We start from the raw sequence: 23,838 nt of genomic DNA on the forward strand, positions 1-23,838 counted from the left end.
TGCATATGCATTTTCAAAATGATTTGTATTTGATTTTGTATTTGTATTTGCTTTCGAATTGTGTTTTTGTTTTGGCATTAAAAGCTGCTAAGATTGGTGATGTAGACTCGTGTAGATGAGAAGTGGCTGTGGGGGTTCCAAATGCAAGTGATCGTGCATTGCAGATGTTGACAGATGTCTGACATCTTCGCGTTCATCTTTTCCTTTGTTTGATTTTCCAAACACATGCTGGAAAACGAAAAATGAGTGGTGAAAAACTGACTGCTGACTATGGAGGTAACATAGACTTTAACAACAGAATTTTTTCTTTCTTTTTTTTGAAATATTTGCACAAAATAAATATTCATAAAAACACATTATTTGCTAAGAATTGAGATTTTTTTGAGAATTTTTTTCAGCTATGATGCATGTGATTTTAATGTGTTTTTAACGTCTTTCAAATGACTGTGTCAGCATGAACATTCTGATGAAGACTGATGAAGACTTAAGCCCATTCATCTCCCTGTTCCCTGAGATCACTGGGAACATGTACTGCTGTCTGTCGGACTCACACTTGACATTACCACTAGATGGCGACACCGTGGCAATAAAAAAAAATAATTCTAATCTTACACATAGTGACTTTAAAGGATAAGGGTGATGTTGTTCTGTATTTTTCTCCAACTGTCATCAAATCCAGTGAAAAGACCAAAATTTGCAAGCATTACACAAACAGGAGAAAACAATGCATTTGTACAGGACTACTTAAGCTGCAAATCAATCCACACCAATCAAAATAAAACATACAACACACAGTGTGTGTTCATGGTAATGAAGGAATATGTCAGCCAGTGTATCAGTGTGACTCACTGATGCATTGAAATAGCTTTTGGACAACAGTGGAGCTCTGTGGCTCTATTATACATGTATATTACAGTGCTGGTTTTGGTCTTAGCAGGAAGTTCGTGCCTATGACTTCCTGTTTCTAACCTCACGTGTTTGCCTTATACAATGCAATTTCGAAAAGTGTTCATGTCTTATTGTTTTACAGCATTAACTCAAAATGCAATGTGGCTTTCAACTTTTCATAGACATACAAAATAACACAGCCAGAAGAATCCACTTTTGGTGTCTGATGCTATTGATATGGTTAACTTAAGGATCTTCCTAAGAACCAAGTGTAAAATAACACAAATAAGAGTTTGAAATTATGAGCTTCCTGCCAATCACATATAGCAATAAGTGCAGGTATCCTCCTTCAAACCTAGGGCGGAGCATCGTATGCAACAGAGGACTGTTTCAGCACCGGGGACAGCTCTACCAACAGAGCAAAGGCTTCCTTTAGTGACATCTCTATAATGCCAAATGAGAACGTATTTACAGCATGGATCATCCATGTTTGGGGAAGGTACCGCTGTTGGTAAATACTCAAGGCTATTCCAGATCTTTCAATGGTCTTGATAAATACTCAAGGCCATTAAGAGATCTGGAATAATATATGAAATGCAGATTCATTGGAGCGTAGAGGAGTAATTAAAAGAATGTGTCACTTTTATTATTTTTTTTCTTCTTGTCTTTGTCACTTTATTTGCCAAATCATGTTTTTTTATACAAAAATATTAATGTCATTACAAGAAGGGGTCATTCTCCCCTGTGTCAAAGCGACACCATCTATGGGTGGCTTATGGACATGCAGTCCATCCAGGGATGGTAATTTACTCTCAAAGGCTGCCAATGGCCAGCCTTGGTACTCAGGGACTAATGGCTACACCCACAAGCCTGCGGCAAATAAATGCAGTTTTTTATCTTTCCCACTAGATGTCACCTAAAGCATGTATTCTTTGAGACCACCCAAGACTACTGATTCACACATAATCCAAAGGAAGTGCATGCATTGTATGCATTGTATACAATAGCAAATGAACTAGAAATACTACCCCAATATTACTCACTCTCCAAACAGAATGGTCACATAAATCTTTATGATGTTAATGATTGTGTAATTAGGGATTCAACTCCCACTTGGGCCATCTGAGTTAAAAAGGTTTGCAGTCACAGTGTGTTTTATGCTACTTCTGTTCCAGTAGGAGAGAAAAAAAAACTATCGTAACTGTCATTTTATGTTATGTTCCCTTTATTTCTGCATTACTGTATCTGCATGATAAAATTAAGATGAAATGATGGTGATGATTAGGCTCTAACTCACAGGACTTACTGTAAAGTCAGAGGAGCATCTTTCAGACAGACAGAAAAAAAAAAGCTGTATGAGGGGCGATTAGTGCCACAGAGCTAGGAAAGAGGGTATCATTAAAAGGAAAACTGCAACAACATTTTACATATTACATTACATCCATCCATCCATCCAGCTTCTATAATGCTTTATCCATCAGGGTTGTGAGAGGCAGGGTACCTTCAGTCATGCACACTTAGGGGCAATGTAGAGTAGCCTAATGCCGATTTGTGTGCTTCCAGACACATTTTCACATTTACAGTTTTACCTGTAATTAGAATCAAGTTTAAGTTTATCACTCCCACCCTCTGCAAACACTTAAATAGATTCATTTCAGTTGCTTCAGGGGCTTTTGTTGCACACACAGCCCATAGTCACATGTGCAAAGAATACTTTTCCTTTATGACTCGTTCAGTCATTTCCCACTCATGAAATATTCCTGAGAAATACAAAAACACAGGCTTAGGCCCCAGTCCTCGAGAATCAATGTACAATGGATTATTTCTATAAAATAAACAACACAGGAATATTTTCCCATACGTACAATTTACCTGAACAACTCCACCCTGGAGCTCCACCTCCTGCCTCTCTTGTGGCATTCATCACCCCTCATACAAACCTTTCCGGTTGGGGATAATTCCACCTCCTTCCCCTCCTGCTGGCACCACAGATAAAAATGTCTCATTCTCTCATCTAGTATGACTGTTCAGTGAAAAAAAAAGAAAGAAAGAAAACAAACAGTGTTTATCTAATGTAGAACTGATTCTAGCAACCGATTAGAACCCGCGTTCCGAGAAACAAATGTGATTCCTCGTACTAACGATGGGATGACAGCGAGCGCTGCTGCAACAGCTCGACGGAGACATGAGAAGCAAGCGGACAGCGCGAACAAACCAGAGGATTGAATACAAAGCCTCGGCTGTGAGCACGCTGGCTTCTGTTTTGTCAAGAGACATGGGGGAGCGGAACTGATTTTCACTTTTGTCTCGAGCGGGAAGGGATGGAGATACAATAAAAAGCCGACGTGATCATCATGGCTGCGCGAAGGCGAACAGGAGGCGATGTACTGAAGCGTTATGGTGCCGCGTTCCCTCTGGTCGTCGTAATGGAAGTGAAATGAGACTGTTTTTTTGTACTTATCGTGTGTTTAACAGGCTCGATTATGCGCCAGGCAGCTGCAGTGAATGAACGCGTTTTTCTTTGACGCTGAAAGGCGATGAGTGCGTTCACGGACTGTAGTTGGCAGTAAGAGGAAAAGCGTGTTACTCCCCTGCTGGCTCCTGGACTCTCTGTTCTCCTGCAGCACCGCGGACAGCGATCATGACTCGGCTTCGCAGGAAGGCTCTTGTGGCACTTTTCCTCTTCACGCTCTTCATTTTCGGGGCTATGATGGGGCTCAGGACGCTCAAACCCAGCGACGGCTTCTCAGACCTGGCCCCCGGCATGGACTTCACCGGGGGGAGATCCGACAGGAAACGGCTGGATGTGAAAGACGTGGCGGTGTCGCCGGGACAGTTCCACATGGGCAGCAGCGACACTAAGGTTGTTTTCACCAAATCAGACAAAGATTACAGTATATTCTACGATGTGCACATCTTCTACTACCTGTGGTACGGCTCTCCCAGCATGGACAACAAGTACATTCACTGGGATCATGTGCTGGTGCCACACTGGGACCCCAAAATTGCAGCCAGTCATGCCCAAGGAAGGCACACACCTCCAGAAGATCTCGCCTCAAGTTTCTACCCTGAGCTGGGACCCTACAGCTCCAGGGACCCAAAGGTGCTGGAATCACACATGACTCAGATAGAGGCAGCTGCAGCAGGTGACTATTCTTCCAACGCGGGCTCTGTGCTCCCTTTGTTATGGTTTAGTATTGACGCTCCTCCAGGGCTGGAGACAGTCCAGCCCACATCAAACTTTAAACATCATATTTAATGACTTTTATTTTATTTATTTATTTATTTATTTTGCACAATGTGATTAAGTAATTCTCTTTTAAAATGTTTTTCACACTGCAAGCAGCAACATCTAAGTGACGTTGTATGGTTTTGTAAGTCTGCAAACCTACGGTCAGCCTAGCTTCATGTCTTACCTTAACTACGGTGGCCGAGAGAGCTCACTGCAACTCAAGAAAACACATGGAAACAGAGCAAATACGAGCAAATTAAGAGAACGTCTTCAGTAATTTGACAACACATACTCTGCAAATTATTGTTCATGAAGTTATCATTGATATTATTACAGGTATCAGCTGTTAACCAAGCCTTATCAAGCCTTAGCTATTAACCGGAAGCAGATCCATGGTCGTCTGTGCTACTTGCATTGCTCTTTCTGCATTTGATTGTGTTTTTCAGTGCATATTGTCAGTTCGATGAAGAAGTTTTTCTTGATTGTGTTCTGTTCATTCGACAGTATGTTGAGCTCACAACCCATCCTTACTTCCCACCTAGCTGTTTAAAAGCCACAGTACTTCTCGCATTGGCATTGAATGTTGGTGTAAATCTTTCATTGATACATTTTTAAAATTGACTGAACACTGACTGGAGGCCACTTGCAAGTCGACATCAGTCTTCGAACAGAACAGTGCTTTAACCCCTAACATCATTTGTCACATTCAAACTTCCCGCCCATGCCGTAGGGGTGCTGGTGTTGTCCTGGTATCCTCCCGGGGTGGCAGATGACCACGGGGAGCCCACCGAGGACCTGGTTCCCACTGTCATGGACGCAGCCCACCGGCACAGCATCAAGGTAACTGGTGAGACAACCGGTATGTTTTTCCTTTCTGATAATTTACTGACTGAATGACTTGCCAGTGACAGTTAAATGTTAAAGCTGAGAACAACATGCTAGACATAGTGGTTTTGTATCACTAGGCTTGCATTCACACTACACTTGAAAATGTTGATTTCTTAGACCTAACAAGAAAAGCAGAAAACCGCATTGAGCCGATTCATGTCAGTTCTGATCCTGGACAAGCAGCTCAGTCGCAAGAATGAAACACCGAAAATGTACGTTACAGCAAACCATGGACATGTTATTTCTGTACGTTTTGAGTTGGTGGAGGTGTTGGTGGTTCAAGACCACTTTGACCAACCAACAAACAAGATCATTTTAGCAACCGCTGGCTCAGTTACTGTGGCAACATAAACTCATATTTTCTCTGGCAAATGGGTCAGAAATCTGTTTGCCCAGAATCAAGTGTTACTTGCCCCTATACAAATAGTGTCATTTATTAGTGGTTAATGAATAACAACTAAAGTTAATTGTCATCTTTATTCTTTTGGGGTTTTACCCACACTCTCTAATGCCACCCAACAAAACTCCTGTTTCCAGGATAGTTGAAATGTTTGCTTTCGCTTTAGCTCATAAACTTCCTTACCCACCACCATTTTCTTGAGCGTGTCGGACGAGTAAGTTTGTAGATTTCCTAGCTCAGCGCGGCAGTTTACCTAGCGGTCAGGTCAGGCAGTCCTTATTGTTGAGCCCTGTGTTTTGGACAAGAGGTTAGGAGACTTTCCAGCCGTATTTGTGGTGGCAAACCAGGTATTTTAAGTCCAATCCTGAAATGGTTTTTGTGCCTAAACCCGTCACATAACATAAAATCGGAAATGTAAAATTTCAGCGTATCAAAGATTCAACATCATCCCTGGTTTGCAGAAACGTACTGTGCCAGCATTTAATCTGGTGGTACAAAATAGTGGTACAAAAATCATATTTAGAGTTAGACAACCAAGAAAGGCCTCAAGTGAATCATTTGTTAGTGTTGACAAAAAGCAAGTCTTATCTTCACTGTCAAACTTTTGTCCAGAGCCAAGCAGGAGAGATGACAAGTTAGTCAAGCCTAACTATCTTGGGATAAATACATGACGAGACTTTTTTTGTCAGTTGTGTCGTTTTGATATGAGTGTCTGTCCATTTAGGTATCAGATACAGGTAAACCAAATATGTAAAATTATTATTATATTTTGTTTGAAATTACATTTTATCAATGTACTTAATGACTGCATGCATTATAACACACTTCTGCAGCAAAACTGACTCGGTTCTGAAACCTTTGTTTCCTATAAAAGCACAGTTCACTTAAATTGAACTCACAGCAAAAAAATTGCAAAGATTTGATATTTTGACAGTGTTTTCACTGTTAAATCCTGGTGTTACAGGTCTGTGAGACTGTATTTTCTCCAGTTGAGAGAAAGTCTGTCGTGCCCTTTATTCAAAACACAGCATGTCTTGCAACAGCATTGCATTCTGGTCCACCGAGGCTCCTGACAATGAAGAAATCGGTACCTACCCAGTGGGTCCCAGGGGCATCTTCAATTTTGATGGTCTGACCTAAAAAAGCCTGACATTTATCGTAATATGGACGTTGCAGCAAGAAGAAAATCTGCTTTTAGACGCCTTTCTTGCTTTGCCTATAACTGTTTTTAAAGACTTGAGGTGCTTTAGGGTACATTTTCTTTTTCAGCGCGCCACTCTGTCTAACAAAGTCATATCTACTTTAGCACTGAGGGGGTCAGATATGATAAAGCCATAAGATGCTGAAGGTGCTTGAGACAGCAGTGGCAGAACAAGCTGAGCACAGACTGTAGAATCAGCATTAAGAGGACAGAAGAGCTTTCCCTCAGTCTACTTTTGTGCTCCTTATATGGAAGTCTTAGACAGAGAACTGGGTCTCTCTGTGTGTCTCAGTCAGACTTACACAACAGTGTGTATCTCACAGCTGACCCGAGGGCTAATGCTCCAGTGTTTCAGTGCACCAGAGCTGCTGCTGACAAAACACAGGCTGAAGTCTGTGTTTGTGAGCAGTGGTCTGTGCGTGGTGTATGTGTGTGTATTTCCTCAGCAAATGTGATATATGTGCGCCTTGAATTTCTTGTGATTTATTGCTTTTGACACAGGATGAGTTTCACTGACTTAATTTTAAAAAAAAAGTGTAGGAGAGAAGTAGGAGAGAGATAGTTGCACCAAATTCCATCCAAAGCAGACCTCTGGTGTCACAGTTATCAGTGAAGACCCTGACATGTGCAGTGAGGAGGACACAGACTGATCTATAATCCCCTCCGGTGCTTCCATCCTCTCTAATTAAGCATAGATTGACCCTGTTTGTTCAGTGAAATGTCAGTGTCAGGAAGCTCACAGCAAACAAGAAGAGAGAAATGAAAACTTTAGCTGAGCAGAAAAAGTGTTGTTGTGTGTAATGTTCTTTCATTATAACAGCAACCCTCTCATTGTTACAGCAGAATTTTCTTGTCATTGATAAAGTTATTCTCTTCACAACAGCGTTGCAGTACACTGATGATTGACTGTTTGAAAGGACCGACTGAGCATTTATGTGGGATTTTCATTATCAGCTCTTGTAATAAATGCATTAGAGCCGCTCTAATCGATGTTTTTAAACGATCAGTGGGCAAATGTACGTATGTGGGAGGTGTTGTTTGTAGTGACAAAACCGCAGAGAATTATCACACAACGCTACATTTTGTCTGCAGAGCTCTTCAGGATCTGCAGACTCATTGTTTTGGTATTCTGGCACACAACCTTTCTGTTTTGGTACAGTCTCACTGCTTTCATAAACCTCTTTTTTCAGGGAAGGGTGTCTTCAGGGAAAAGGTACAATCAGCATTCATTCCCAGGTCCAATGACTCTGCAGTAGTCACAGGTGTAGTCCAAGTCTTTGAAGATCTGGACGTTGGCTTGCAAATAATGTTTTCTATCGTGAAATTATTTAGTAGGTGACTGAAGTAAAAGGTAAAAAAAAAAGAAAGAAAAAGTAATTACCATAGCATTGTCAGTCACCTCGATTCTGCTTTCTACTGTTTTCTGGTGACACGGCCAAAAAAGAAGGCAAACTCAGCTACTGGAAATGGGAACAGAGTCAGATGCCTATTTTTAACACTTTTATCCTGTTTAAAAACCCTACATATAATATACATGTTTATTTTAGTGTAGCAAAGGCTTTTGACAAATACCACCCGCCTAAGTACACCCCTGTGGCAACAACCTCTCCTGGTATTGAAAAGTTTACACACCAAAGGTTTTGAGTTATTCTGACTAAATGCTGCATTCATATCATATCAGACGTAATTGCCACTGTCTGACGCCACACATCAATCTCACAAAACCGCGACACCCCCCAACTCGATAAAGCATGTAGCTGTAATTACACGCTAACAAACCACAGAGACAGAATAGTCCCATTATGACATACTCTTTCTAGTGGCAATGAGAAAACGTTCCAGTCAGAAGAAAGAGCATGAATTATTTTATTGTTGAATTGTCCAGAGAGCAGCTGACGTTTCTTCTTCTTGGTGTAAAGCACGACACACTGGATGTGTTATGTGCTGTTAACTCAGGCCACATTGCAGACGTTCATATTATATGCTCATTCATCGTATGCTTTGTGCCATTTTTAAATCTGTAGAAGCTCAGTCACACATTTTTCTTTCAAATTTTGAATCTGTTCTGTTGAATTTATCATCATTTGCTGATTTTAAGTAGCAACATGATCATTTTGCTTCAGGTTAGTGTTTGTCATCAAGTGAATGAAAGCCAAAAGCTGGTTGGGAGCGTCGAGACACCTGAGGCTTGGAATGTAAATAAGAATTGTGCCAGCGTCACACCACGAGACGAGGTCTGAGCAAACTGAGCGTTTTTCACCCGCATCCTTCCGCACTTTATTCAGCCCAACTGGAACAGATTGAGCCGCGTCTTACCTTGCTGGCCTTTCAAGATTTCCAACCAGTCGAGACGACTGACGAGCCCAAGCCCGGCACCAAACACTGCCATGTTACCATGGAAACTGTTTAGGAAGACCTTGCAGCCTCTTGTGAAAGATGGAGTGGGCGTTGAGCGCTCAGTGTTTGTGGCTCGATAACTCTGTCAGTGCTTTGCTGTTTGCGTGCTTAGCTGCAATAGACCTTTTTTTTCCTTTACGACTGAAGCGAACAGACGCGGCAGAGTTTTTCCTGCGTGACAGCAGTGCATCCATCACTCGGCTTCCAGGTCCTAACAAAGGACAACGCACAGTGTTCTCTGTGAAGTCATGCTCATGCCCTTAGTTTGAATTTTATGTTTTAATTGACTTCCTTGATGATGTTCCACAATGTTTGCTACATATGATGTAATGATCACATAAATCTGTGATGATCATTTCTCGACTCTAAATACTCTGTTTTGAATGGCAGAATGACTCAAAAATAATAACAACTTTGCATCAGTACTAGAGGAAAAACTGTGCTGGACTGCTGTTGGAGATGACATGATAAATTCTGTGATATGTTAATTTTAGAAATGGATAATTGTCTGCCAGGAAAATCTAATTAAAATAAAGCTCACCAGAAAGGAAGCGCTCCGAGCCATATTGGAAGTTCTACCTTGAAATGCAGTGGAAAGTGTGATTAAAATTTACTTACAAACCAATAATCCTCGACAGTTAAATACCTGTGGAAGTTATCCCAAGTAACAATCCCCCGCAAAATAGATAAGAGTGTGGTCAAGAAATGGGAGCAAGAATTTACTGATTTGTGTATTTATTTATTTATTTACGGGCATCTTATTCCACTTTCTTTTCTAGAGAAGCCTATGAAAGATCAGTTGGTCAGAAATATGAACCAAGACGGGTTTCATGAAATGTGTTTTTGATTATATCACCTTGGACAGAGTGAGAGCTGCTATGGACAAGTAAATGCTGAAAAAAGCTGCATGTGTCGAGGAAATATTATTACATAATATTAAAGTATTTAAGTCCACTCCTCTCAAAAGACTTATGGGTTCAGAGAGATTTACAAAATGATTGTTTTAGTACTCTCTTTGGTTTTAAGATGACGTTCTATGCTGTTTGCGTTATATGTCAGTGACTTGGCTCTCAAAAGTAAGCTTTAGGTACACATTTGAACAAATAAACTCTGGGCATTTTGTTGTGTGCAGATGATATTGCTCTACTGGCTGAATCTGAGGATTATGTACAAAATATCTTCTGTATATGTAAGATCTGCTGTATCTGATTTAGGTTGTCAGTCAGTCAGAGTAAAACACAGATTACTCATTTCTGGTGTTGTGCGACTTAGTAGGAGCAATTTGGTTATTGGCAAAGAGTCAATGATTATGGGAAATAATCATTAAAGTAAAATCAGTGTATGCTTAATACACATAAATATCGGGGCACCACCCTGTTACCAGGGACCAATAGCCAAATTAATTAATGGGAAAACAGTCTCTTAAAATTGTGAAGGATGAATCCGAGCACTGGCTGTCATGAATTCAGCTGTTATTACAAGTACATACACAATAACCACAGGCAACGACAGGTTAAACTATAACAGGATTTATTAAACAGCAACAATCATCCATAGATAAGTATCACTTTGTAATAAACACTATTATAATCTAAGTTTTATCAACACACATTAACTATTAACTAAGATAACACAGGTACAGCAACAAGAGTATATCTATATACAGGAGTGTGTGTGTGTGTGTGTGTGTGTGTGGGTGTGTGTGAGAGAGAGAGAGATGACAACAGTATGGAGGCTAACCAGCTAGCTAGGTAGCGGCTAACAAGCTAGTGGCTAAAAACAAACAAAATGGCGGTTAGCAAGATAGCAGCTAACAAGATAGCAGCTAACAACAAGCTAGTGGCTGACTACAATTAAGATGGCGGATGGCCACATGAGGGGAGGAGCTACAACCAGAATGGCGAGTGGGGAAACTACAACCAAAATGGTGGAGGACTACATGAGGAGGGGTCAGCACACCAGGATGAACAACCACATGAAGGATGACTCAGCAAACAAACAGCTAGTCACACGCAAGTGATGACTCAGCAAAACTCCAAATGACTACCGAAGAATACGCCGGCCGTATTATTCAGAGCCAAGATGGTGATAACCAACGTGATGTTGCTTATGTGGTCACAGAAGGGAACGATGGGCGGAAGCCTTTGAGCGCCACGTACCCCTTGGTTACGGTTCGTGATCGCGTGCTCGGACTTTCGCCTCACCGTTCAGAAAGAAGAGTGTGAGGAAAGATAGAAATGACAATACAAGAAACACAACCCAATAAAATAATCCACTCTAATTCTTTAGAGACTCGCGTGTCACCACACAATAGCGGAGTCAGTAAACCGGAGCTTATCTGCTCAGCTATTGGTCCTTTAACTGGTGACGCGCGGTCTCGCTGAAACGGCGGAAATGACCGACCGGAAACTAAAATCAATGAATGCAGCACTTAAAAGTTACAGAAAGCATGTGTAAACAATCCTACGTTACACTATCTCTGCCCAGACATAAGCCTCTTACGTTGCGTTGCTCCGATCATTCGGAGTTTGAAATGATGATCCGCTTAAACGTTCGCAGCGTTGTCCTCGGCGGGATGCTGGCGGTCCGTTATTCAGAAGATGCGGAGTGTTGATCTCTCGGCGGCAGCGGAGAAAATCACCGTTGAAGAAGTTAACAAACTTTGTTTCGTCCTTAACAAAGTCGGCGCGCGGCTCGTTAACGTGCGATCAGCTGATTGTTCAGCGATCCACGTCGGTAAAAGGAAAAAGGAAAAGTTACCGAAAAAATACAGCAGTCTGTTTCTCGGCCTGCGAGTTGCAAAACTGTGACCCGGGATCTAAAATGATGTTAATCAAACGTTTGATTGTTGCTCCCTTTTGGCGGTTTGGACATTTGGAGAGCCTGGAGAAGCTCTCACTGTCACAGCACGCACGGGGAAAAAGCGCATGCTGATGGTCGCAGTGACCTTTTATTACCTGAGTGACGTCACCGTAGATTCCTTAGGGATGGCTGGCACACAGCCAATGTCTGTGCTCGTTCGGGGTTCGAACTCAGGAATTTATGACTAGGCGTACGCCATAAAATAGATTTCTAACGGTTAGTCACTCTAAGTCAGGCTTTATGGGTCACATGTAGGCCTCTCTATTGTTCTCCAGAGCACATGACCAGAGATCCCAACATCCCCCCTTTGGTCTGAAGAATGGGGTAGGGGCCACGGTCTTTAGAGCAACATTATCTAAGGTCGAATGGTCCATGTGCGCTGAAGGTGGTCATCCTTCTGGCTTCCTTCCTGTTGGCTGATGAGCAGACACAGTGATCAACAGTTCAAAGTTCACAGTTCATTGAGGCTTTAGCTCAGAGTTCATTGAGGCTTTAATTCAGAGTTCATTGAGGCTTTAATGTCTGGACAGAGTTGAGGCACAGTCTGGGCAGATATGAATAATGAGCTAACTAACTCTACTATGATTATTTGGCATTTCAACAACACATTTAACACAATTTCAAAAGAGCATAGCTCAATGTAGGTACCCAAGGAAAGAAAGAGAGGAGAAAGAAGAGGAGGAGTATCAGTGAATTGGCTATGTATTCTAATGTAGCCAGCAGCTTAGTGGCTGTATCATGCCGGTCGTAGGCTAATGAGCTTTGTGGTGACTGTATTCACCAACCATAGGTGGCCAATTCACTCTGCGAGGATCTCACTTTCCTCTGTTCTTGCAGACACGGTACCCTGGCATGTTTGCTAGGGTGAGTCAACTCTCATACCACAGAGATCATCCACATCTCTAATAAATGGCTGCTGGGGCAGACCCAGTCGATATTCCTGGTTCAGGTACATGTGTTAAGGGTCAAAATACAATGAGGAGTCTCCCTCATGATACACCAATATAAATGACATACGTGTGTATTGTCTTGCCAAAACCAACATTCAAAACAGACTTCAGTTGCTCATTCTGCCAGTCTATGATAGTTATGATTCAGACAGAACCTAGCTCTAATTTCTAGAGGTCTATGATAATTATAAGGAGGGATTTATTACCTTCAGTATATTTAGGGACTGATTCAATCCAACTGACTTGAAGATTAGAACATGAAAAGGTGACCCCCCTTTCCCTGAATTTGTGCTTGATTCAGAGGATAGTTGGGTAAAAAGGATAGCAGGTAAGGCACCCTTGAATTTAACCTCTGGTGTCGTTGTTCATGGATGGCCAATATGTAACCTGCTGAAGTGTCTGGAGAGTGGCTTTGTAACCATGGTGACCACCACAGGTGAGTCAGGGCGTGTGTTAGCATCAACCCCCCTTCCCTGTGGCTGGTCGGGTTAATCTATCCTATACAGCTGGTGACGCTATAAGAAAATCAAAAGGGAAAATAAAAAGAAGAAAAGCAATTAAAGGAACAGGGTTTCTGGTGTTAGGAGTATGTTTGGGTGACTAGGCGGCCTGAGTGGTCGATCGGAACGTCTCAGCCACACACTTCCTTATAAGCTTCTTTAAACTTTCCTCTTGGAAGTCTTCCTGTTTAAATGGAAGTGGGGCTTTGCCACCATACCTCCTACCCTGTTTGGAGTTGGATTTAAACCTGACCTTTCTGTCTGGCTGGCGAGTGTCTTTTGCCGGTGGGCTCAGGTTTTGTGACCAGTTAGGACTGTTGGTCCTCTGACTGGGGTGTCCACCCTGTGGGCGGAGTGATTGGTATGCCGGGGGACCTGGTCCCGCTTGCATCTGGGCACGAGGCATCTTGCCGCCTTCCAGTGCCACCTCTGCAGTGGCGGACGGCTGGATCTCCAGTACCCTGGCACTGCTGTCAGTCGTCCTACTTGGGCGTACTCGTGTCTCCCATGCCAGCTGCGCGTACCGCCTCATCTCCTGCATGTTGAGGTTGTTAGTGCGGCAGTGCATGGTCACGTCGTAGCGTACGCTCTCATGCAGGTTATGGAGGAAGAGAGATTTGAACGCATGCTCTTCCTCTAATCCAGGCGCATTACGCCCTTGGAAATATGCTGTTCTGAGACGCCTGTAATACTCCCAGGGAGGCTCAAGTTTCTTCTGCGTGACAGCAAAAGCATCAAGAGTGGCGGAAGCATGGTCTGTGTAGTGGGAGTATTCTTCCCGCAGGGCTTGGCAGAGCGCTGAGTAATGGTCTCTGGTTCTTGGTGGGAGAGTCTCCATGAAGACACGGACGCTCCTGGAGGTGGTTTTCCAGATCAAGCGAAGTTTCTCCCGGGCAGACGCATGGGGAAGATCAAGGAGACAGCGATCTACCTCCCTCAAGTAGTCATCGATGGATGACTCCTGGTTCCTGGGGTCAAAGCTCTCTATGTCTCTTGCAAGAGATTCAAGCTGACGTATGCGCAGACCCTGTTGATAGTAGGTGCTGGCATCGTCAGAGTCATCTGAGGATTCTGGATTCCTCGAGTCCTGGTGGGGAAGACCATGACTACTCCTTCGTTGCAGAGAAGGGGTTTGGTCAAAGTGAGGGCGTGAGCGGCGCCCTAGATATGGCATGTCGGCCGGTGTGGGGCCAAAGTCCCTGTCGTCTCTCAAGGAGTATGGCTGATGTCCACCTTTCTCCAGGGAGGTTCTTCCTTTGGCAAAGTCAGGTATGGAGCGCTGGAGAGCTGATGAAGTTGCACTTCTTGTGCCTGAGGCATTCCCATGCCTATGGTGGACCAGTGGAGGAGTGTACTGGTCAAGAATGATCATGTCGGGCATCTCAGTAGGGGCTTCTACCTCTCTACTAACTGTCCTCAGATCAGTGGGTGTGGCTCGAACTGTCTGTCGAGCACCCTCAAGCTCCTGACATGTGGTGGCTATCCGTGCTAGGGATGCCTGTCGTTCAGCCCGCAGCTTGTCCTCCATGGTGTCCGCCGTTCGCGTTTTAACCATCTCTTCTGGGACAGGGGCTGCATTTGGGTCAGAACCAATATCAGACGGATCAGGGATCAAGGCTGCTTTCACCTGATCCTCCGTCGTTTGGAGCTGCAAATTTAAATAAGGACAATCCTGCTGGATGATCTCATTTTCCTCCTTAACTTCACTCAGCTGATCCCTAACGTCCTTAACCTCTTGCTGTAGGATCAAGTTTTTGTGTTGCTCAGCATGATATCTGGTCTGCAACACTGTAATCTGCTCCATATACTCTGCAGCTTGTAACTGGGCTTTACGGTGATAAAGCATTGTTACCTGACTGAGCATCTGAGAAATGAGGGACAAGTGACAAGTGACCACTTCCTGTATTTTCTTATCACAGGTGCTAGCGTTGTAGCTGTTCAGGTCAATCATGCCATTAACTGCCAATTTCACGAGGCCAGTGACGGTGGCCTGCAGGTCCAGGTCATCTGCCTCTTGGGAGCTTCTAGCTCCTGGGGTGTGGAAATCCCTACTGCTCATTTTGTCTTTCCACTGAACAGACAAAACAAAAATCACAAAACTGCTACGCTGAGCAAGTTCAAGGTGCACAGGTGGGCTTCAACCTGTGGCTTACAAACCTACAAAAATCAACAATGTGCTGGGCTAACTATGGCTGCTAAGTAGTTGTAACTGAGGTTACACAGTAGCACTATACCTTATGCTAAAGGAGTTAGTGCACGTCAAAACAGGACTCACAGATCCAGGAAAGCAAGAGAACACGGTCTGTGTTCTGCTACTTAACCTAGGTAATCCACTGTCCAATCTATGGCACCTCTTAGTGCAAACACAACACAACACAACCAATACTCTTAGTACCCGTAATTAATAGTTAACAATTAAAAATGCAGGGGACGGCTTCTTCACTCTAATTCTGAGAAAAGAGGAGAATAAGGAGAATAATAAAACAACACAAAAGAAAAGAAATTCTCTAAACCGTCAGCAGCAGGTTACTGTGGTGATACTGTAACACAGCTGGAATTAGACAAACTCACCTGGGACCCCAATTATGTTGGTGGACCCATGGAAAAGTTTGGTTTTGCCTTTTTTGTTATTGTGTTTATACTGTAACACAGCTAGAATAAGACAGCCTCACACGGGGCACCAATGATGTTGTGCGACTTAGTAGGAGCAATTTGGTTATTGGCAAAGAGTCAATGATTATGGGAAATAATCATTAAAGTAAAATCAGTGTATGCTTAATACACATAAATATCGGGGCACCACCCTGTTACCAGGGACCAATAGCCAAATTAATTAATGGGAAAACAGTCTCTTAAAATTGTGAAGGATGAATCCGAGCACTGGCTGTCATGAATTCAGCTGTTATTACAAGTACATACACAATAACCACAGGCAACGACAGGTTAAACTATAACAGGATTTATTAAACAGCAACAATCATCCATAGATAAGTATCACTTTGTAATAAACACTATTATAATCTAAGTTTTATCAACACACATTAACTATTAACTAAGATAACACAGGTACAGCAACAAGAGTATATCTATATACAGGAGTGTGTGTGTGTGTGTGTGTGTGTGTGTGGGTGTGTGTGAGAGAGAGAGAGATGACAACAGTATGGAGGCTAACCAGCTAGCTAGGTAGCGGCTAACAAGCTAGTGGCTAAAAACAAACAAAATGGCGGTTAGCAAGATAGCAGCTAACAAGATAGCAGCTAACAACAAGCTAGTGGCTGACTACAATTAAGATGGCGGATGGCCACATGAGGGGAGGAGCTACAACCAGAATGGCGAGTGGGGAAACTACAACCAAAATGGTGGAGGACTACATGAGGAGGGGTCAGCACACCAGGATGAACAACCACATGAAGGATGACTCAGCAAACAAACAGCTAGTCACACGCAAGTGATGACTCAGCAAAACTCCAAATGACTACCGAAGAATACGCCGGCCGTATTATTCAGAGCCAAGATGGTGATAACCAACGTGATGTTGCTTATGTGGTCACAGAAGGGAACGATGGGCGGAAGCCTTTGAGCGCCACGTACCCCTTGGTTACGGTTCGTGATCGCGTGCTCGGACTTTCGCCTCACCGTTCAGAAAGAAGAGTGTGAGGAAAGATAGAAATGACAATACAAGAAACACAACCCAATAAAATAATCCACTCTAATTCTTTAGAGACTCGCGTGTCACCACACAATAGCGGAGTCAGTAAACCGGAGCTTATCTGCTCAGCTATTGGTCCTTTAACTGGTGACGCGCGGTCTCGCTGAAACGGCGGAAATGACCGACCGGAAACTAAAATCAATGAATGCAGCACTTAAAAGTTACAGAAAGCATGTGTAAACAATCCTACGTTACACTATCTCTGCCCAGACATAAGCCTCTTACGTTGCGTTGCTCCGATCATTCGGAGTTTGAAATGATGATCCGCTTAAACGTTCGCAGCGTTGTCCTCGGCGGGATGCTGGCGGTCCGTTATTCAGAAGATGCGGAGTGTTGATCTCTCGGCGGCAGCGGAGAAAATCACCGTTGAAGAAGTTAACAAACTTTGTTTCGTCCTTAACAAAGTCGGCGCGCGGCTCGTTAACGTGCGATCAGCTGATTGTTCAGCGATCCACGTCGGTAAAAGGAAAAAGGAAAAGTTACCGAAAAAATACAGCAGTCTGTTTCTCGGCCTGCGAGTTGCAAAACTGTGACCCGGGATCTAAAATGATGTTAATCAAACGTTTGATTGTTGCTCCCTTTTGGCGGTTTGGACATTTGGAGAGCCTGGAGAAGCTCTCACTGTCACAGCACGCACGGGGAAAAAGCGCATGCTGATGGTCGCAGTGACCTTTTATTACCTGAGTGACGTCACCGTAGATTCCTTAGGGATGGCTGGCACACAGCCAATGTCTGTGCTCGTTCGGGGTTCGAACTCAGGAATTTATGACTAGGCGTACGCCATAAAATAGATTTCTAACGGTTAGTCACTCTAAGTCAGGCTTTATGGGTCACATGTAGGCCTCTCTATTGTTCTCCAGAGCACATGACCAGAGATCCCAACACTGGGAAAAGGTATTCCAGGATGGGCGGCACGGTGGTGCAGTGGTTAGCACTGTCGCCTCATAGCAAGAAGGTTCCAGGTTCGAATCCCGGTCTGGGCCCTTCTATGTGGAGTTTGCATGTTCTCCCTGTGCCTGCGTGGGTTTTCTCCGGGTTCTCCGGCTTCCTCCCACAATACCAAAAACATGCACATTAGGTTAATTGGCTACTCTAAATTGCCCCTTGGTGTGAGTGTGAGAGTGTGTGGTTGTCTGTCTTTGTGTGTTGGCCCTGCGATTGACTGGCGACCAGTCCAGGGTGAACCCCGCCTCTCGCCCGTAGTCAGCTGGGATAGGCTCCAGCTTCCCCGCAACCCTGACGGATAAGCGGTATAGAAAATGGATGGATGGATGGTATTCCAGGATGTCAGAAAAATCTGACATTTGGGGCTGTAACATTGGACTATAGATCCATCTTGATATTGACCCATGAAATTGGAATCATAACCAGTCTGGTCCAGCTGTAAGAGTAATTGAGGTCTGTTGTCAACAAATTTAAAATAAATAAAGATTTTAGGTTTTTTACTTACCTGCAAATTTATATGCCATGCCATGCTTCCAAACCCACATAAACAGACCGAGTATGGCTGCACCCCTGTGCACAGAGCAAGGTCCTTTACAGAACCCCAACCTCATCAAACACCCCCGGGACGAACCGGAACGGTGACCTAAGCCCCCCTGTCTAACACCACTGCCCAAACACTCCACTGCATGAAGAGGCAATAACCCTGCGTTCACACAGGATTTACTTAGGAAGTTTAAGTAATGAGCCCCCCTTGGTCTCTTTTTCTTAATAATGGTGTGTGTTGTGAGTCTGTTTGAGCTGGGCATATTACTTGCATTACTTAATATAAATAAAACAACAACAACAACAAAAAAGAGTGTGTAGACACTTAGTTGAAGTTACTTAGAAGTAGCTAAAAGGATTTGTGAGAAACTTGGGTTACCTGTCACTTGAATGTGCTGACAGATGAGATGACAATGTGGGACAAGCCTGTGGGGTTGGTGAGCATCTGCTTCACTTGCTCTCTTCTCCTCCTCCTCCTCCTCCTCCTCCCTCTCAGCTCCATTTTCAAGAAATCCTCAGCATCCTGCAGGCTAAACATAGATTCTGTCTACTATTCTGTCTCCTTCTGTCTTTAAACCAGACTAAAAGGATACTCTTGCCTATTCTCTCTGCGGTGACTGAATCTTCATGGACCAAGGTGCCTCTGCACTGAGATTATTTTTATACCGTTTGTCAGGTAAACACATGAATGCCCTTGCAAGAATCTAAGCTCTCTCGTCAGTCTGTATCAAGAAGTAGGAAAAGGCACAAAGGCAAACGAGTTGCACTGAAATGTCAGATTTTACATTAATAACTTAAAGGGATCCTGTCAATTTTTTTGACCACTGGTGGTGCTGTAGAAAAGTGTTTCATCAATGAGTCTCTTCATTGTTTTATTTCATATACTGGCAGCTCTAGCATGAGGATACACATACAGGCATGAGGGTGATAAATAATCATGTCTGACAGTTATAGAGGCTAATGTGTAGTAATGTATGTTAACATTCAGTGATGTTAATGCGCCTTGAAAGACTGTAAGGATGACAGCAAAAATAAAAAGAGAAAAGAATGAAACTGCACATTACTGACATGCTTATTAAAGGGACCCTCTTTCCCCTTCGTATGTGAGCGAGTCGTATTAACCTTTTGTAGGCTTCAGAGGGAGCTGTGTGAAATCTGATAAAAGTTCCAAAAAAGAAAATAAATTAGGATGTGGAGATAGAAAGAAGTGAGCTTGCCAGACACCTGAGAGAGATTCCATGGCGATCTACCCTGGTTACAAGTGAGTCAGCTTTGCGATACAGGAAAGCTTGAGTTAAGTCTAAACATAGCTGGCTAATCTCACTTTGTGATACCCCAGGTATCAGGCCCCAGGTCTTCATTGCAAACATGTGATACATACACATCATTTAGAACTTTTCTTCTCTGATTGACAGTAGGCTTGACTGGATTTGTCCTCTACACGATGCTGCCACGATGTTGAGCAGCTTGATATTTTGAGTATTTGCACAAAAAATATGCGACCACTGTGGAACGCCATGTACCTCCAGAGCGGGTACAACGTGACACTTCAGTCAACACTGTGCTTCGCAAACAGCACAGACAAATAATTAGCAAGGTCCACAGACCACTAATGAAATGATGCCTTCATGCTGGCTGTCCATGAAAACAAATAATACACTGGAATAATGAACAACTGTACAATCCCATGTTTTTTCTTTTCGCTAACATCTGTGTTCAAATGTGTTTTGCACAGGTGGCATTTCACATACAGCCATACAAAGGACGGACGGACCAGACCATGCATGACAACATCAAATACATTATTGATAAGTAAGTCTTTTTCCACTGTGCTAGATTTGTTTCTTTCCACCGACCACAGGGTCTGCTCTCCATATCAGTGGCTGCTGATGTTAGAAATCTGGTCATCTGGTGACAAATGAAGTCTCATAAGGGAGGATGAAGAGGGTGGTTGTTAAATATAGAGGTCTCCCCTGTGATGCTGCTGTAATGGATAAGCAGGCGCCTTTTGCTCTGATTTCAACCAGTCAAAATGTGTGTCAAAGGGAACTTGACTCCTTGTAAAATTAAAACACATATTAAAAAAACATATTAAAACATATGAAATATGTTGGGTTTAAGAGACAGTCCGTGAGGCTAATCAGACTGTGTTCCATCTAATAAGATATTCAGTGGGAAAAAAAAGGAAGAAGAGGAAGAAGAACTGAGAATAAAAAGGCTCAGTGATGGCATGTTTGTAATGATACAAGACTGGAGTAAAATCAAAGGCCAGGCTAGAGTGCCTCGAGTTGAATCCTATTTCTGGACTTCATATTGCTGCCAATGTTTTGGAAACCCACTGTGCTGTCCATCTGTATAAAATGAAACAAACACTGGAGGGAAAAAGAGAGGATGGTTTCAGTAAAGCAGACATATTTTCTGAAAGTCTGACACCAGCTCAACCTGTGAAATCTAACTATATTAAAGATGCTACGTGTGGCATTTTAGCATCATTGGATTTCAAGCAGGATAGTTATTGTCAAATAAACAAGAGCACTGACAAGAACATTATTGGCTTAAACCCCCAGTCTGATTAACTCTGACTTTGTGTCAAGCGAATGTACGTGGCTATTCAGCTTAAAGTCAGGGCTCTCTGTCACCAGCATGCACCTTGTTAGCTGGAATGACTTCAGTGTTAGCTAGGAAGATATGAGCTTAAGTTTATTTTATTTTTACCAACCCTTCATTTCAGGATGTGTCGGTTACAGCTGTAAAAACACTATTCAAAGTTACCCTCCAGCTCAGCGAGGAAGACAGGGAGGACAGACTGAAGGTCAAGCAAAGTGAATGGAGAGTTTGGCTTGGGAAAATAGCATTTTGATTCTAAAACTTGCATACTTGGACCAATATTTGCATGTTCACATTTGAATGTATAAGGAACACAACTAGAATGCGACAGAATGACATAAAAACCTCAAAAACAACAACTTTATAAGATAAATGTGTGTGTGATGCTACATTTGTCCCCAAGAATTAAAGAAAATAACAATGTCATAAGTTCAATGAATTGTTCCATTTTTTTTTTAACTAATCTCATTTCCTACCAGTCACAATCTAGATATATTCAACCCATCCTCACAGGGTATTTATTTTTCCCTGTTTATATGCATGGAACTGATGACAATGTTTCTGCTTCTATAGTATCTGGAAAATCATTCCTGGGATGTGATAAACTATAAAATTCTTTGTTTTTAGTTATCTATACTGGGGTGTACATGTGGTCACTAAAAAAAAATTCTGTTTCCTGACTCCTAAGCTTTTCTTTCCATTGGCATTAAATTCCCTATGTGTAAGATGTGGGACATTTCTAATATTACAACACGCCCCAGGTGTATTGTAACAAACCTAAAATTCTCAGTGTTCTCCCTTCTTTCTTACTTTTCTCAGGTATGGAAAGCATGGCGCCTTCTACAGATTCAAGTCCAGCACAGGGCGAGTCCTGCCTCTGTTTTATGTCTATGACTCCTACCTGACCCCACCAGAGTCCTGGGCTGAGCTTCTGACAGCTAAAGGCTCCCACAGCATCAGAGGGACACCTTATGACGGCGTTTTTGTCGCGCTCATTGTTGAAGAGCGTCACAAACATGACATCCATACTAGTGGCTTTGATGGCATCTACACTTACTTTGCCTCCAATGGCTTCTCCTTTGGATCATCCCACCAGAACTGGAAAGCTATTAAGGCCTTCTGTGATGCAAATAATCTGCTATTTATTCCCAGTGTTGGTCCAGGGTATGTGGACACAGCCGTTCGACCATGGAACAACCACAACACCAGGAACCGGGTTAACGGACGTTACTACGAGACATCCTTGCAGGCCGCTTTGTCTGTCAGACCAGAAATTGTCAGCATTACTTCCTTTAACCAATGGCACGAAGGCACACAAATAGAGAAGGCCGTACCCAAGAAAACCGTGACACGTTTGTACCTAGACTATCAACCCAACCAACCTGACCACTACTTGGAGCTTACACGCCAGTGGGCAGAGAACTTTAACAAGGAGAAGGACAAGTGGCTGATGTGAACTTGGCCTAATTTCCCTGGTAGATGCCCTGAACATGACCGCAAATCACACAACTGTTAAAAGACAGCCCCTTTATGCTCATCCATCCACCTCCTGATCAGACTTTCCTTAAGTGTTCACTCTACCCCTACTTTTTTAATTACTAACATTTTTGTACAGGTTAATTAGTCACTGAAATGTTGAAGCTGAAAGGTCTCATTTATCAGGAAAAGATGATTAGCTACTAACTAATCATTGTTTCCTGATAACATCTCTGTTCAGTATTTGTTTGTAACATCAAGAAAGTGGGGCTATGTGCAGTAACTTTGTTCTGTGGGGTTTCTTTCCTTAATTTCTTATGATGAAAAAACGTTTTTTTTCCCCTGTATTTCTTTAAAAACAAATTAAATTTTGTGTCTGTTTACTGTTTGTGAATCACTGGTGTCACTGCACAAGAGATGTAACTTCCCAAGAAATTTTTGAAATGATCAAAGAAGTCGAAGTGGAGCCTGGGGTTACAGATGGTGAAATAATCGGTGTGTACAAAATTCATAAGTCAGAAACTGATGAAAACTGTTCGGGTTAAGTCCCTTTGTCTGATTTTAATGACGTCGTGCCAGCGAAAGCAGTGGCCGAAGTGTCTGTCTGTTGTTGTCTGTCCATCTGTTAATCCTAACCCCTGTCCTTCTGTCTGTCCATCCATCTCGTGCAGATGATATCTGAGGAATACTTTGAGACTGCCTTATTCAATTTTCTTGAATTTTATTCAAATTTAGCACAAAACAACCACTTGGACTTGGATGAACTGATTAGGGTCAAAGGTCACTGTGACCCCACGTCACATTTTCAGACATAAGTGGAGTATTCATAAGCTGATTCTGACAAAATTCTGACATAATAAGTAAAAGAATAACACAGTTATGAAAAACATGAAATATTATAACCAAAAAGGTCAAAGGTCAGCTTCACATAATGTTTTCTGTCCATTATTCAACAGCATAACTCAGGAACAGAAGGGAAGATTGTGACCATATGTCACATTTAGTCAGATACTGAATTGGTGACACTGTTTTTGGGTGTCCACCTTGAAACTGTACTGATTGTACAGATCTTCTGAGCTGCCAGGTTGACGATGCGTGTGAAGCACCCACGTTTTAGAATTTGTAACTTTTTTTTTATCCGTTATTGAAGCATTGCAGTCGAGCACAAGCTTACTGGTTTTGATGACGCTGAGCTTCAGGGGGTTGTTGATACACCATGTGATGCAGTTGTCCATCAGTC

General features: G+C 42.8%; 1 protein-coding gene across 1 annotated transcript; it reads left to right on the plus strand.

The window, feature by feature from the left end:
- The first annotated feature begins 2,402 nt into the window (after positions 1 to 2,402).
- On the plus strand, positions 2,403 to 23,460 carry maneal (mannosidase endo-alpha like). Its single transcript, XM_046418338.1, has 4 exons — positions 2,403 to 4,034; positions 4,851 to 4,960; positions 20,251 to 20,327; positions 21,942 to 23,460. The coding sequence occupies exons 1-4, from the start codon at positions 3,530 to 3,532 to the stop codon at positions 22,576 to 22,578; spliced, it is 1,329 nt and encodes a 442-aa protein (XP_046274294.1). The 5' UTR covers positions 2,403 to 3,529; the 3' UTR covers positions 22,579 to 23,460.
- The last annotated feature ends 378 nt before the right edge of the window (positions 23,461 to 23,838 follow it).

Source organism: Scatophagus argus, chromosome 17, assembly GCF_020382885.2.
Source record: "Scatophagus argus isolate fScaArg1 chromosome 17, fScaArg1.pri, whole genome shotgun sequence".
Classification (NCBI taxonomy): Eukaryota; Metazoa; Chordata; class Actinopteri; family Scatophagidae; genus Scatophagus; species Scatophagus argus.